General features: G+C 44.4%; 1 protein-coding gene across 1 annotated transcript in view; it reads left to right on the forward strand.

The window, feature by feature from the left end:
* Positions 1-1,081: 1,081 nt before the first annotated feature.
* The window catches only part of slc25a22a (solute carrier family 25 member 22a), a 37,081-nt gene continuing 21,629 nt past the window's right edge, over positions 1,082-16,533 (forward strand). Inside the window, exons 1-2 of the mRNA XM_048257541.1 lie at positions 1,082-1,218; positions 15,890-16,070. Coding sequence (XP_048113498.1) covers positions 16,051-16,070 — 20 coding nt within the window. The 5' untranslated portion in view covers positions 1,082-1,218; positions 15,890-16,050. The remainder of the gene's footprint in view (positions 1,219-15,889; positions 16,071-16,533) is intronic.

A 16,533-nucleotide genomic window follows, 5' to 3' on the forward strand; every position in this document is an offset into this window, starting at 1 on the left:
TCTCTCCTCTCTTCCCCCTCTCCTCTCCTCTCTCCACCACTCCTCTCTTCCCCTCCCTCTGGAGTGCTCTTTCCTCTCCTCTCCTCTCCTTCCTGTGAGTGGGCAGATGGCAGCTCATTGCCCGCGTGCCTGGTGCCCTGGTCCAGACTGGATATGATGTCAGATTAAAGTGCCCACTAGCTTCAGGCCAGAGCCTCATCACTGGGATAACACTTTCTGATTCCTCACCATGCTGGCTGCTTCAAAAGGGCCTGCTAGACACTGTGAATGTATGTGTGAGTGAGTGAGTGAGTGTGTGTGTGTGTGTGTGTGTGTGTGTGTGTGTGTGTGTGTGTGTGTGTGTGTGTGTATTAGTGAGAACCTGAGTGAAAGTGAGTCTGCACACATACAAGACAGTTAGAATGTGAATAGATGTTAAACTGCACACATTGTTGTCACACCGGTATGTTTGTCTAAACATGAACTGATGAACACATTGACCTTGTCAAGGTTTTTTTAGTACAACTATTGTTACAATGAAGTACAAAACAACATGGATTGGTTAAACACTTAATATTTATTCATGTTTCAATGTGTCAATGTCCCTTATGTATTTTACCAGACCAGTTATTTCTGTGAATTAAAACTGGATTTCACCTTTGAACTGTAGTGAAAGCCTTTTTTATACCTTTTTACCTCTACTGTAGCTAGGTAGATACTTTATTGATCCCCAAGGGGAAATTCAAGAAATTCACCTCTTGGCTTGTAAGAATGTTGTCGTGAGCACTGCTCAATATTCTCAGGACTGCAATTCTGCATTCCCGGCAGATTCTTCCCCATCCATCACGTTACACTATTTTTGCATCCAAGGTCACGCAGTGTAGAGACATCGTCACCGTGACGCAATACCGGGCCCTCCATCCCGCTCTGCCACACGCCGACCTGCCTACCTTGATTAATGGCGGATGCGAGCCGTAGCTGCAGTACCGCAAGTTTAGCATCAGGGGGCAGAGATGTGCATTTGTACTATTTTCTCTACCACCACGACATGCTTCTCCGTCCCACCTCAACCCCCACCCACCCCCTCCGTCTCTACGCTCCCCCTCCCTCTCGCAGGCACACAAATGCTAGTAACGCCGTCAGGTCTGACTACTGGAGCTCTGTCAGCGCTGAAGACAAGCGAAGGAAACGCTCTTATCGTAGACAGTCAAGATTTGCCCAGTGAGGTCCGAGCATACGGTAAGTAGAGCACTTGAGTGAAATAAGATTCTCTTCGTTTTTCATTAAGCCGGGAACAGTTATCTAATTGTAACGTTATGGGGAAATGCAGTTAGTAGTAGTAGCCAAGTCTCAGACCTACCAATGCAATAATGCAATGCATCCTCCTGCAAGAAGGCAGTTCTCATCTCCGCTTTGATGAAACATGTGAGTTGTGTATTCGACACCGAAGCGCTGTTTTACTTGATTGGCTGTAGGGGAGATAGCGGTCTGCACTATACTGCGGCTCCAGGCGGACTGTTCCCCGTTATGTAGCGAGACACGATTACCCATAAGGATGTGACGCGAGCCAACATTCCGCCTCTTCTGATGGGTTGACTGCAAACGTTTACTGGGAGTGAAATGCAGCGATAACATCAGTTAGGTTGTGATGTTTGGCTGGCAGTCATCTTTAATTCCAGTGACACAACAAAACATCATTCACACTATTCCGATTTTTACAGCAAACATCTGTTTGATGTTGGAACTCCAAGTCACCCGAATAGGCTAACTTACAGGGCTGTCCCTTAGCATAGTATTAAATCGGTGATAGCTGCTAGTGCATTCATGCCACCGTTCATTTTACTAACGTTGACATCAATGCTAGCTAGCTAGTCGCCCCTACACTGACATTACTAATGTGATTAGTAATGTCAGTGTCCATTCCCGGATTAATTTAGCCGCTACAGTCTCAGTGAGAATTCCTGACAGACCGTGCATCCGCTGGGGGCGTGACTTTGGTGTAACGGGTCTGTCGTGTCCCGCAGCCCGGCCTGAGGGCTCGTAAGGGGGGGTTGTATGGCTTACAGGATTGATGCGGGGTTTCTAAAATCAAATTGCGGCAGAGGGAGCAGAGTCGTGAGTAGCGTGCGTCGTTACGTGCGTGCGCGTAGGATAGGATAGCGCGTTCACGAAACAAGCAATCTGGGAGATGAAAAAATCCTACAATCCTACACCAAGTAAGCTAGTGAATAAATCCAGAATTCTGGGCTTTCAAAGTGGCAGTCTGTGCTCTCTTATCGAAATAAATTTGCCCAAGGGTCGGAGAATTTAAACCATGAAATATGATTGAAAGCCCAAAGCTAAGATATTCCAGCACTCAGGATTTTTTAATTGATCGTGTAACAACGTTATAGCAGGTTCACAGATTATTCCTGCAGTAAAGATGTGAACCACATTGGTTGAGCGTCCTCTTTTTCTGTATTTTACAGAAATTTTTTATTTTTTCCACACTCATTCTGGTCAGTGACGGTTGTTCCCTCTATCCACACACACACACACACACACACACAGTGTAGCTAGAAAAGACAGTGAGACCCGCTAGCACCATGTCAAGGCTGGCTCAACAGCTGACAGAGGGAGACAGGAGAGCACTGGTCATGTGATGTAAACAGACTAGTATGCCTCGTTTAAAACGGCACTAGATTACAGCCGCAGGGCTTGTTAGACACCAGATGACACCAATAAGCTGTGTGTGGGTTGGCAGGCAGTTGGGTTTCATGGCAATGAGGTTGTCGATGTACAGATACAAATTTACTGATGTGTGTGAATCTCACCTCATGGCCAGTCAGAAGTGATTTACCACCAGCCTCATTCAGACAGTACTCACTAGCAAACCACAGGACCTGCACTAAAGTGATTTGAAACACACACATGCATGCACATACCAGGAAAACAGATGGATCCTGGTGGTGAGTGTGTACACACTCACACACACTCGCTCACTCACTCACGCACACACACTTACTCACACACTCACACCTGTAGGCCTCAGCTGTCTGCGAGGCAGAGGTGAAACCGATGCTCCCTAGGGTCACTACTGCTCTCAGCCAATCAGGCGATGCCATATAGAGGGGGTGGGGCCCTCCACTCTGACAGAGACTGAAGGAGGAAGCTTTGTCATGGATGTGATCATCATCTATAATTCACACACATGCAGCAAAATAACACAATCGCTTCTACCCTGCATGTAGGACTACTCACATCAGAGAGAGGGAGAGAGAGGGAGGGGGGGCAGTAGGAATGAAAATCATAACCCTGTGTGGAGGCAGTGTAAGGAGGGCAGAATTATCATTTGAACTGGTGGAACAGTGGTGGTGGTGTGTGTGTGTGTGTGTGTGTTTTAAACATTAGCTCAGGAGTAAACACTCACCAGAGACATGAACACACACACACACACACACATACTCTTCTGCTCTCACCATGACAACTGAAACCATGACAACTGCCAACAGCACCGAGCTGCTCAAACCAAACCCATCTCTGACAGGAACGAGAGAGCAAGGGAGGTAGAGAGAGGGAGAACAAAGTGTCTGTGTGACAGACGAGAGGAGAGAGTGTGACCGAGGGAGGTGACAGGGTGCCTGGCAGACAGAGGGATGGAGAGAGAGAGAAGAGTGGCTGAGGACAAAGTGGTGAGATGAGAAGATTGGACAGATAGTAGATGAACAGAGACTGTGTCCTCTAATGGTGCTGAGAGAGAGGGAGGGAGAGAGGGAGGTAAAGAAGAAACATGGAGAGAGAGATGTTATGTGTAAGAACTGGGTGAAGAGGTGACAGACACACAGACAAACATAGACAGACAAACAGGCAGACAGCTGCTCAACTGTAAACTCGACTGTGTGTGTGTGTGTGTGTGTGTGTGTGGTGAAGAGAGCAGAGGCAGACATCCTGTGATCCATAATTTTGTATGTGGATGCTGATTACTCTCTGGCAGAATTGGGTCAGAACTCTTATTGGGTCAGAAGCAAGCCTGTTTCAGCTGCTGTCCATACATGCCAAACATGCACACACACACACACACACACACACACACACACACACACACACACACACACACACACACACACACACACACACACAAACCCGTCTCTAGAGTGTCAAACTGATCTCCGTGCTCACCTTGAACACACACACACACACACACACACACACACACACACACACACACATACTTTTCTGCTCTGTCTAGCTGCTCTCCACACATACACACACACACACACACACACACACACACTCTCTCTGAGTTGCACGCATACCTAAAACACTCCAGATGTCAAGAGGCTGACAGAGCCACACACACACACAGACACACACACACAGACAAAGGCTGCACATGATAAATGACAAGGGGCCGTTTTTCAGGAGACCCAGAACACCCTCTTGATTCTTTGACGGTTTTACGTGTACACTCTGTAGTGAGGCGGGGCAGGGTTAAAGTTTACCTATAAACAGATGAAGAGATTGGGGTGTGTGCTTGTGTGTGTAAGTGTGTTTGTGTGTGTGTGTGTGTTGGGGGTAAGATTGGAAAGAGAATGAGTCATGTCAGGTTATTTGACACACACACACACACACACCAACACATATTATGGGAGTGGATGAGAGGAAGACATTATGGCTGTGTTAGTGTCTCAATGAGATATGAGTGTGTGTGTGTGTGTGTGTGTGTGTGTGTGTGTGTGTGTGTGTCGTGTGTGTGTGTGTGTGTGTGTGTGTGTGTGTGTGTGTGTGAGTTCATGGTGTGTGTGCAATCTATTGTCTTCTTTTAAATTGAGTGGTGTGTGTGTGTGTGTGTGTGTGTGTGTGTATTTGTGTGTCTGTGTGTCTGTGTGTGTGTGTGTGTGTGTGTGTGTGTGTTAGGGATGCACGATATATCGGCGGCCGATATATTATTAGACGATAAGTGAAAAAATGAAAATATTATTATCGGTCCGATAATTCTGGCCGATAATTTGCTACCGATATTTTTAAAGTCCTAATATAGCCCTAATGAAGGTCCGTCTGGCTACACTGAGCTAGCCTACTTGAGCTTGGTTGGCTATACTTTTTCCTCAATATGATGTCAGCGTGTGAATGTATTTCACCACTCTAACAAAATCTGTGGATATCGCTCATTTGGGGAATCTGTGCATCTCAAAATCCTCTCGTGAATGATCCGCCATTTAACCTTAACAGAGCCGGAGCTCAGCCCTATCTAAAGCCGCCTTGTGCTGGTGTGTTTGCACTTTTCCGCTGGTCGGGGAAACAAATAAACAAACTTCGTTAGTGGGACGAGTACATAAGTAGGCCTAGTTCTAAGTTGTGTTTTAGTATTATATTTGCATTACTTTAGCTTGGGTTTTGTATTATTACCTAGAAATATGCTAACCATTCGTGCTTCAGTTCCAGACAGGTCATCATAATAAGTTATTAAACCTTCGGGCTAACGCTTTCATTTCTGCTGCAGCAGGTTGTGCGCAACAGAGTAGACAGACATAAGATACAGTCTGAGGAGTTGCAGCTTTATTCAGTTACCCGCAGTTGAAACTAAACCTAAGTTTCCCTCACAAACTCTGATTTAGTCGCTATACTGTAGCTTATTCCAAGCTGAGCCGTTTATGAGCGTTTAGTCAAAGATGGTTGATTACGAAGATACTTCATGAGAGGCCATTTCCTGTCCCTGGAAATTTATGCAAATAGGGTAGCAGTATGCAGTGATCAGGCTCTCTTTTTAACATTGAGGTCTATGGCAGAATCCAAGAATTTCCCAGAATTTGTCAAAGCCTTATTTTTCTGAGCAATGGATGCACATTTCGGACACGGTATCATGATCTCCAAACCCTCCTCCCTATTTCAGTAGAATGTCGTGATAGTATGACCCTCCAGTCAGGAGAATTAATGTTTAATTAATTAAACATTAATGAAGGTGTACACCAAGTTTATTTTGTACTCCGGCTTGTCTGGCGTGGAACCGGTATGCTCAAACATAAGTCATACGCCAGTGACCCTCGTGCAGGCGGGAACTGAACCAGAGCCTGTCTCTGACTGAACTCCACTTTGCCCTCATAGACATGAACTAGGACGACCCATCTTGCTACGCATTCATTATCTTTGGTTTAGTCCTAAATGAAAACGATTCAAACTCTCTAGCCACTCACTCGCAATTCACTGACGCCAGGTTCACTTAAAGGAGCCACACATACCTGTAGGGCTAGGCTACTGTTATGTTGTTTGACCGCATTACTATTGAGGACTATTATGAGTTCTGTCCATCATTTGGTGGTAGGTAAAATTACTGCAATAAAATTATGCTTATTAAATGCTTTCCCCAAATCACTTTTCACAATTTTTTTTCAAGAGTAATATTATCGGTTATCGTATCGGTATCGGCCACAACAAACCAATAAATATCGGTTATTGTTATCGGCCCTAAAATTCCATATCGGTGCATCTCTAGTGTGTGTGTGTATGTGTGTGTGTGTGTGTGTCTGCGTTCGAGTTTATGGTGTGTGTGTAATCTTTTGTGTTCTTTTAAATTGGTGAGTGTATGTTTGCTTTGATCTAATTCTCCAGTGGCTGAGAAGTGTGTTGCGGGAAGTACTAGGCTGAAGTACTTTGTAGTACAAATGCAGTACAAATATGTAGTACTAGTAGTACTACATATTTCTCAACATTATTTAACCTGTCCTACATGCCGAGTCTTTACGTGTGTAGGTGTTGTGTGTGTGTGTGTGTGTGTGTGTGTGTGTGTGTGTGTGTGTGTGTGCAGTGTTTCCCACAGAATTGAATTATATTTGTGGTGGTAGGTTTGCAGAATTAACTTGAATGCAACAGTTTTTAACAAATTAGCGCAGCGTGATTATGATGCTAGATTTAAGACCAAATTTAAGCACAATTTAGTACAACCTGGAAAATCATTGTGTTGTGGTGTATGTATGGGAAACAATGGTGTGTGTGTATGCGTTTTAAAGGTCCAAAGTGTGTGATGTGTGTGTGTCCAAAGTGTGAGGTGATGTCTGAAGGTCCCTAGAGCTACATGTTATCTGGGCTCTATGTAGGTGAAAGCATCCTCTGGCCTTCTGCTGTGTGGAGTCGGCCAGTCCTGATTGGCCAGTTGCTTGGGCTCGTCTGGTTACTGTGTGTGTGAGTTCAAGCTTTGCCACAGTAGCAGGGGGCAAAGGTCAGGCTAGCAGTGCAGCACACACACACACACACACACACAGGGCTAAGGTCAGGCTAGCTATTCTGCATACAAACACAGGGTTAAGGTCAGGCTAGCTATTCAGCAACACTGTACTTACCTTACGCTTATCTCATAGTGCTTTGAAGTGGGCTCTCAAACTTAGATTACCGGCTTGGGCCTGTGTGTGTGTGTGTGTGTGTGTGTGTGTGTGTGTGTTTGTGTGTGTGTGTGTGTGTGTGTGTGTGTGTGTGTGTGTGTGAGAGAGATATAGAGGGAGGTAGAGGGAGGAAGCCATTGATATGGTTGTGGTGAATAGCGCTATATAATTGACCTACTTACTTACTAACTTACTTACATGTCATGGGGATACACTGTATCCTTGGATTGAATGAGAGAGAGAGGGGAGATGAGGGAGGATTACTGGCCAGAAGTGTGGAGCAATCAAGAGCCATATCAACAACAACACGTTACATTTATATAGCGCTTTTCTCAACACTCAAAGCGCTTCACGTGGAAGGGGGGACCTCACTAACCACCACCAATGTGTAGCACCTACCTGGGTGATGTGCTTCAACGCACCACATCCTCAGCCATTATGCGCCAGAACGCTCACCACACACCAGCTTGAGGTGGAGAGTGAGGGAGTGAATGAGCCAATTACACTGGGGGATGATCAGGGGGCCAGATTGAATGAGCCAGGTTGGAAATTTAGCCAGTAGGGGAATCCCCTACTCTTTGCGATAAGTGCCATGGGATCTTTAATGGCCACAGGACCTCGGTTTAACGTCTCATCTGGAGGACGTAAGGATATCAGAGCCTTATCAGAGCCACATCAGAGCCAGATCAGAGCCATATCAGGGCCGTATCAGGGCCAGATTAGAGTCAGTTCCTCTCTTCCAGACTCTGCTGTTTACAACTACAACAAGGTGTAGAATGGCCTTGTTAGTCTGTTTGAGTTTAGTGTTTGATGGGACACCTTTAAGAGAAGCAGAGCTGAGGTAGGTATTTTGTGTGTATGTGCGTGTGATCACGTGTGTGTGTGTGCTGCCAGAGGTGTTTGTGGGGAGAAGCTGAACTGGGGACATTGTTCCAGCTTCCTCACTGCTGTTGTTGATGCAGAATCACAGCATACAGGTCAAACTGACTGCCACTGGAGTGTGTGTCCTTGTTTCTATGTTATATCTGTTTGTGTGTGTTAATGTGTGTGTGTGTGTGTGTGTGTGTGTGTGTGTGTGTGTGTGTGTGTGGTGTTTGTGTGACCTTGTGCTGTGATTATAAGGGTTATAATCTGTTATAGCTATTGTATCCCAGCTGCACAGCTGTAGGCTCCAGTGCTATCTCCTTTTTCACTGGTGATGAGCCCCTACTAGACACACACACACACACACACAAACACACACACACACACACACACACAGACACACACATACACATACACATTACACACACACACACACATACACACACACACACACACACACACACACACACACACACACACACACACACACACACACACACACACACACACTCACACACACACACACACACACACACACACACACACACACACACACACACACACACACACACACTGTTGCTGGCTGCTGCTAGCCATGGCTGACTCAGGGAGCAGGGCTACTGTCGGCCAGTGGTCAGAGGAGGGTTGGAGCAGGGGACCCAAAAGGTTCTGATTCGGTCATCCTGTGGGTCCTCATGGCGAATACCAGCTGAATCTGGTTTCAAAATTACTTTAGATTCAGCTGTGTGTGAGTGTGTGTGTGTGTTTTTAGAGCAGTGTTTCTCAAAGTGTGGTCCGCAAGCTATCCCAAATGGTCCATGAGCAGACGTGGTAAAAAATAATATAGATGAGTTGTTTGCAATATTGAACCAACGTGTATGTAAATCCAAACAGTTCTGCAACACTGTCTATGTAAGGTATGCCAGTTTAAATCATATGAATCCTCTGACACAATAAGCAAAGTGCAAAGACAATAAGTGGTTCAGTGAGTAGGCCTATTGTGTAGGCTAATATACTGTTGAAGTGGAGGACTTCTGTTCTAGTCTGTAGATCTGATTTTCAATTTTAACTCTACAGGTGTCAAGTCAAGTCAAGTCAAGTTTATTTATATAGCCCATTTCATACACATTCAATGTGCTTTACATAAACAAAACAAAACAATAATAACAAGCAGAAAGCATCTGAGAACAGTTTGGTCTTAAGTCTATATTTAAAACTGGCTACAGTTGGGGCCTTTTATATTATATATATATATATATACTCTTTTGATCCCGTGAGGGAAATTTGGTCTCATCCCAATCCGTGAATTAGTGAAACACACTCAGCACACAGTGAACACACAGTGAGGTGAAGCACACACTAATCCCGGCGCAGTGAGCTGCCTGCAACAACAGCGGCGCTCGGGGAGCAGTGAGGGGTTAGGTGCCTTGCTCAGGGGCACTTCAGCCGTGCCTACTGGTGCTACCTACGTGCCTGCTTCAACATGTTTAGTTCGAACAGCAGGTTTTACTAACAGGTTTTTCTCCTGAGACCTGAGAGGTCTGGAGGGTGTGTACTGCTGAAGCATGTCTGATGTATTTAGGTCCTGCTCCATTAAGTGATTTATAAACAAGCAGTAGTGCTTTAAAGTCAATTCTGTGACTTACTGGAAGCAAGTGCAGGGACTTAAGAATTAGAATGTGGTCAGTTCTTTTAGTGTTTGTGAGAACCCAGTCTTAAAGTTGCCACTCTCCTTGACACAAAAGGGTTGAAGGCAAAGGATACTGTTAAATGCATGAATGAGTTTTTCTAAATCATCTTTTGACATCAGCCCTCTAAGTTTGGCAATATTTTTGAGGTAAAAAGCTGATTTAGTTATCGCTTTCATGTGGCTGTTGAAATTTTGATCACTGTCAATTAATACACCAAGATTTTTAACAGTATCCTTTGCTTTCAACCCCTTTGTGTCAAGGACAGTGGCAACCCTAAAGCCTAAAGTATGGTCCCGCTGCTCGCCCGCCCGCGACGCGCACTGGTGAGCTGACGAATTGCGCCATTTTACAGCATGCGCGCCGCGCCTTTGAGTCGCAATCGAATTTAAGACCGCTGGCCAAAGTGACGCCAGATGGCGCGATGTGTGAAACGGAACTGCTGTAAACACTCCCCTCCAGTAGGTGGACCACATAGAAGAACAACACTTAAACGTAGAAACAAACCTAGACAGAAGAAGACTTTGTTTGGTTACCATAACGACGATGGAACAGAGCTACTGTCCTCAGTTTGCCTGGCTTTTGAGTTACGCGGAGACACCACGACATGGAGTCAACTTCACCGACCGATGTAAAGCCACAATCCACAGATACATTCTTTAACATTATATTTAACGGTCACTTTACCATCTATGGTGTAGAACCCAAAGTATTTCAAGACACCACATTTTAGATGAGTTGGGGACGTAATTATCTGTCTGCTGGCCGTTCTCTGCGTTACCTTTGATTGTCGAAACAGGGTGGCTGCATGGGCTCATTGTGGCTACTGGCTATTATATTGGCTTGATTTGGTCATGAGCCCTGATCATATAGCACTGAATGAGATGGTAAACAATAAAATAAAACTAATCATAGACAGTGACAGCCTTACTCCATGCATGGAGAGCTGACATGACTTCGGATTAAATGCATCTTTTAAAATGAATGCATGCTGAAATCAAATCGCAAAACCCAGAGCCAATCAAAGGTATCTATCTACAACGCTCAGGCTTAAACCCATGTAACACTTGCTGATCGAGATGCATTCTCGCCTGTTCCTTTATATAATGCGTTATCAATAGTGATTATAATAATAGCGGGAATGTAGCCTACCTCTCCCAGGTGCAATCATTATCACCTAGTCTACTCCTGAACAATGCTGAACTCAAATCTCAAACTCGCCTGTCAACACCGGAAATGCGCTACACAGCACTAAAACCGAATAGTTTATTTATAGTTCGACTACGGATATTTCACGTCATGTTCGAATAAAAGTGACAGCCCTACCCCTGCATAGAGAGCTGACATGACTTCGGATTAAATGCATCTTTTAAAAATGAGTATGCTGAAATCAAATCACAAACCCAGAGCCATATAAAGGTATTCATCTACAATGCTCAGGCTAAACCCAGTAACACTTGTTGATCGAGATGCATTCTCACCTGTTCCATATATAATGCGTTATCAATAGTGATTATAATAATAAAGGGAATGTAGCCTACCCTCCCAGGTGCAATCATTATCACCTAGCCTACTCCGAACAATGCTGAACTCAATCTCGAACTCGCGCCTGTCAACACCGGATAATGTTATCACAATAATAATTGAAGGAATAAACCTAGGCTACCGCCATTTCTAAATACACCCATTATCACAGTGAGACATACATTATGAACACAAATAGTTACTTCAAAACTTTTATTGACACGTCATATTTACAGGTTTTGGTTCATACTTTTGGTATGAGGCAGGTGTGAAGACTCAATACAAATTTAATTGAGGACATCTGTCACGACAACTCTTTCTTACCATGACACTGCTGCATGTGTTCAGAAAAATGTCTTTACTTTGTATCGCGACTAATATTGCTGCCCTCGTAGCACCGAGTCACTTAGCTACAGGCTAAGTAGCCTAATAAGCAAAGTAGGCTGCTTAGTCTCTCAGCTATACCAACAGGTGTGCTGTGTGTGTTCTGGTGGATGATAAATGGAGCGATGCGATGGGCCAGCTTATCAAACTTCCCAGCAGACAGGCGAACGTACTCGTGGTGCTTTTTCCTTCATCAGCTCTTCCTTCGTTTAGTGCTCGCTTTGAGTTGAGTTGTGGGAGAACTGCGGGAGGAGTCACTGCTCTTACAGTAAACTCCTTCTTCTCTGTGTGTGTGTGTGTGTGTGTGTGTGTGTTTATATTGGTCAGCAGGGACTGGGCTCTTGCCTTAAAAAGCAGCAGGGTAGCAAAAGGCAGCAGACGACGTGAGAGACATCCTTTCCGTCTCTCCAGAAAGAGAGATGCATTGTGGGAGAGGAAAGAAACACCCCAGCAGAGAACACAAGGCCACACAAGGCCACAGTCACCAGCACAGAACACAAGGGGAGTCGGTCACTAGGGACCAGAGGAGAGAAGGAGAACGAGAGAACGAGAAGGACGCTTGGGAATGGGGGGGGGGGGGCGAGAAGAAACGAGAAGGACACTTGGGTGAAAGAGAAGTGAGAGAGACTCGACTGCGTGCAGAGAGACGAGAAGTCACGAGAATGGTGTGTATGTGTGTGTGTTTTGAGAGAAAATGGAGAAATGGAAATCTAGAGATAGACTGTGAATTAGTAGAGAAATTAAAATGTAATTTAGAGAGAGACAGAACCTAAGAGTATGGTGTGTGTGTGTGTGTGTCTGTGTTTTTGTTTGTGTGTATGTGTGTGTCCAGTGTGACTTAGTTTGGTGTGTGACCTGCTTTGAACTCCAGTGGTGCCTGAACATCTGCCAAGTTTGGTACTGCTGCAAACTCATCTCACCCTCTCAGTCACACACACACACACACACACACACACACACACACATACACACACACACACACACACATCCATCACTTTTAAAGTGTGGTTTGGAAGGATTTTGATTTTGCAGTGAGCATGGAGATATGAAAAGCATGAAGTGCAGGATAGAGAAGGGGAGAAGGAGAGAGGGAGAGAGGAGTGAAAGGAAGTAAAATATTGAAAAAGAGAAACTCAACTACAATGCCAGCAGCAGCAAAGAGTATAAGCACACATCAGCCACCAGGAGAGGAAACAGAAGTCAGACAGACAACAGAGAGGGAGAGAAGAGGAGAGAGGGGGGAAGAGAGAGAGAGGGTGGAGAGAGAGTTATGGTATGAGGAGAGAGAAGAAAGGGTGGGAGTGAGATAAAGAGAGAGAAAGGGTAGAAGGGAAGGTAGAAGGGAAGAGAGGAAGGAGGGCAGAGAACGTGGGAGGAGAAATTGGAGGAAGCAACGTGATTGGCTGGCCGGAGGGGAGGAGACTGGGAGGCACAGGAAATGAAGTTAGTTAGAATGTTAGAGCTGGATCAGACTCTCTCTCTCTTTCACACACACACACACACACACACACGCATACACACCCATCATTTTGAAGGCAAAGTGCTGTTTTTTGTAATAGAGCCAGTACACATTAGAAACGTCAACTAAACATTTTTAGTCCTTTATATTTTTATATTTACTCTTGAAGCAGATGCTTTCTTTAATATCTACAAAAGTTGTAAGGTATTGGACATACAGAACAGCAAAATTGCACTTTTTTAACACATATTAATGCTTACACTTTGCAACCTAGACTGTGCAAAATCCACCAAATACCCATTGCGCGAAGCATTGCGTGTCCTGTTGGGATTATGAGTCAGGCTGCTTCCTTCTTTGAGTCTTTAGTACTCAACCCCCAAAACACACACACACACAAACACGCACACTTTCTGCATCTCACTCTGTCATGAATGAAATCAGCAGGCATGAGATCACCTCATGACTTCAGCCTGCACAAGACTAGCTGTGATTAGCAACACTCTACACAACCCACACTTCTCCAAGTTAACCCCACATGGCGTTGTGACTTGTTTCAGTGACTAAGCTTCTAGTAGAGAGAGAGAGAGAGTTACTTAATTTGATTTATGTAGATAATATGTAAGTCTAGGCATATAATATGTATACATACTGTACTGTATAGTTTTTTCCCTTCTACAGTATAGCACTATTGCTGAAGCTGATTACTGTTTTTATTTTTTTATTTTTTTAATATTATTATTATTATTATTATTATTATTATTTTCTTTAATTATTTATTTTATATTTATACCAGTATATTGATTATCAGCATGTTATACCTGTATCTTCGCCAACAATTACTTTATTCATTCATGCCAATAAAGTACCATTTGATTTGATTTGATTTGAGAGAGAGAAAGAGAGACAGAGAGAGAGAGATAGAGATAGAGATGTTCTGTGCTCACATTGCTGTATCTCTATTTTCTTTCTTTTGTAATACTACTGTGTTATTAGTAACACTTGCTTTGGCAACACTGTACCCAAAGTCATGCTATTAAAGCACCTTTGGATTTGAATTTTGATAGTAGAGAGAGAGAGAGAGAGAGAGAGAGAGAGAGAGAGAGAGAGAGAGAGAGAGAGAGGATATACTGTAAATACACAGTCTGTATTTCTCAATTTTAGAAACAAAGTGGCCTTTATTGTACAGGGTGTGGCAGCAGTCACTGTAAAATGCAACAGAATGTCTTCACACACACAAAAACACACACACACTCTGTCTCTTTCTTCTTTCTCCCTCTCTATCTCTCTCACACACACACACACACACACACACACTGTACACACACACACAGACACACGCACAGACAGTCAGCCAAATACATAAATGCTCTTTGAATAGCGGACGTTCCTTCAGAGACCCACAGAAAATCCAGAGACGAGCTGTCTCCTAGTTGAACAGCTCTAGCTCCCCATTCACACACACACACACACACACACACACACACACACACACACACACATTGTCTGCAGCATTACCCTTTATAGGAGCCTCTCTAGCCCGGCTGGCTTTTATGGAATTGTGTGTGTGTGTGTGTGTGTTTGTGTGTGTGCGTCATACTGTATTGTGTGCTGTGTGTGTGTGTATTTGCATTGTGTGTGTGTGTGTGTGTGTTTACTTGTATTGTGTGCTAACTGAGAGGGCCAAAGCCTCGTCCAGGATGGCTTCATATTCTCAGAGGCCAGGCCCATAGCACTGCACCTATTCTGAGAGGGGGCAGTCATATTGCCAAACATATCAAACCGTCTGGGGACAAGCACACACACACACACACACACACACACACACAGCCTCCACCACCACGCAGGCAACGCATTGCACACACACTAGGTGAGACAGGGGGTTCATATGCACACAAACACACACACACACATTAGAATTATGGATCGAAGGTGACTCAATTTGAATGCAATTGCGAGGGTCTATTTTAGAGCACAAAGATAGAGAGAGTGAGAGAGAAGGAGAGAGAGCAAGAGAGAAAGAGAGGGAGCGAGAGGAGAGAGGGAGGGAGTGAGAGAGATAAATAAGTAACTCTTCAACTATTTAGAGTGGCGTGCCTGGAAGGCAGTATTTGCTGTAGTTTAGTGCTAGTGCTGGTAGGATTGTCTCTTTCTCTCTCTCTCTTTCTCTCTCTCTCTCTCTCTCTCTCTCCCTCTCTCCCTCTCTTTTAGGTTGGATGTCTGTGTGTTGTGTAGTGTAGTGATGCGTAGTGTAGTGGTGTGTGTGTTGTGTGGTGTAATGGAGTGGAGTGGAGTGGTGTGTGTGTGTGATGTTGTCTGGCTGGCATTTCCTCACTATCTGGCCTCATGCAGAAAGCGTTCAGGCCCATTACTTTATCATCTGCACCCAAAACTAACGTTATGCAAACTCTCTCTCTCTCTCTCTCTCTGTCTCTCTCTCTCTCTCTCTCTCTTTCTACTTCTCCCTCTCTCCCTCTCTCCTTTCCACTCTTTCTCACTCCCATCTCTTTCTCCCTGTTTTTCTATACTTCCCTCCCTGTCACCCCTTCCCATCTCTCTCCCTCTCCTCTCTCTCTCCCTCCCTCTCTATCTTTCTCTCTCTCTCTCCCTCCCTCTCTCTCTCCCTCTCTCTCTCTCAGACACCCAGAGGGAACAGGCTTCAGTAGACTGATGGACACACTGCACTAATACACTCTGTCTGGATCGCAGTCTGGCCGATTGACACACTTGCTGAACACACACACTAACACACTCACGCTCACACACACTACCACTGACTACCTGTAAGTGGGTGGGATAAATGGCTGACAAACAGATCAGGTGAGAAAACTTTTCATTTCAACAGCAACCTGTAATGTATGTCTGTCTATCTATCTATCTACAGTTAAGAACAAAATTATTCATACCCCTGGCAAATATTCATTTAATGTTGACTTAATATTGATTTTCTTTTGACCAATATGTTTGTTCTGACTGAAAAGGACACTGCCACAAGGCTAAAGGTTGTAAGACAATGTGGTAGAAACATGGAATCAAAACAAGAAGCGTTTTCGTCTTTTTTTAACATTTTTATGAAAAATGGCATGTCCAAAATTATTCATACCCTTTTTAAATAATTAGTGGAAACATCTTTATTTGTATTCACAGCTCTCAAATTGGTTCTTATATTACCTACCAAGTCTCTCCGTGTCTCGCACCTTTTTAGCAGTAATCTGGGTTTTGAGGCAGGAACTTCCCCTTGAATTTCTTCCCCTTGAAAATCTTGAATTTCCCCTGGGGATCA

This window comes from Alosa alosa, chromosome 11 (genome assembly GCF_017589495.1).
Source record: "Alosa alosa isolate M-15738 ecotype Scorff River chromosome 11, AALO_Geno_1.1, whole genome shotgun sequence".
NCBI classification, from domain to species: domain Eukaryota; kingdom Metazoa; phylum Chordata; class Actinopteri; order Clupeiformes; family Clupeidae; genus Alosa; species Alosa alosa.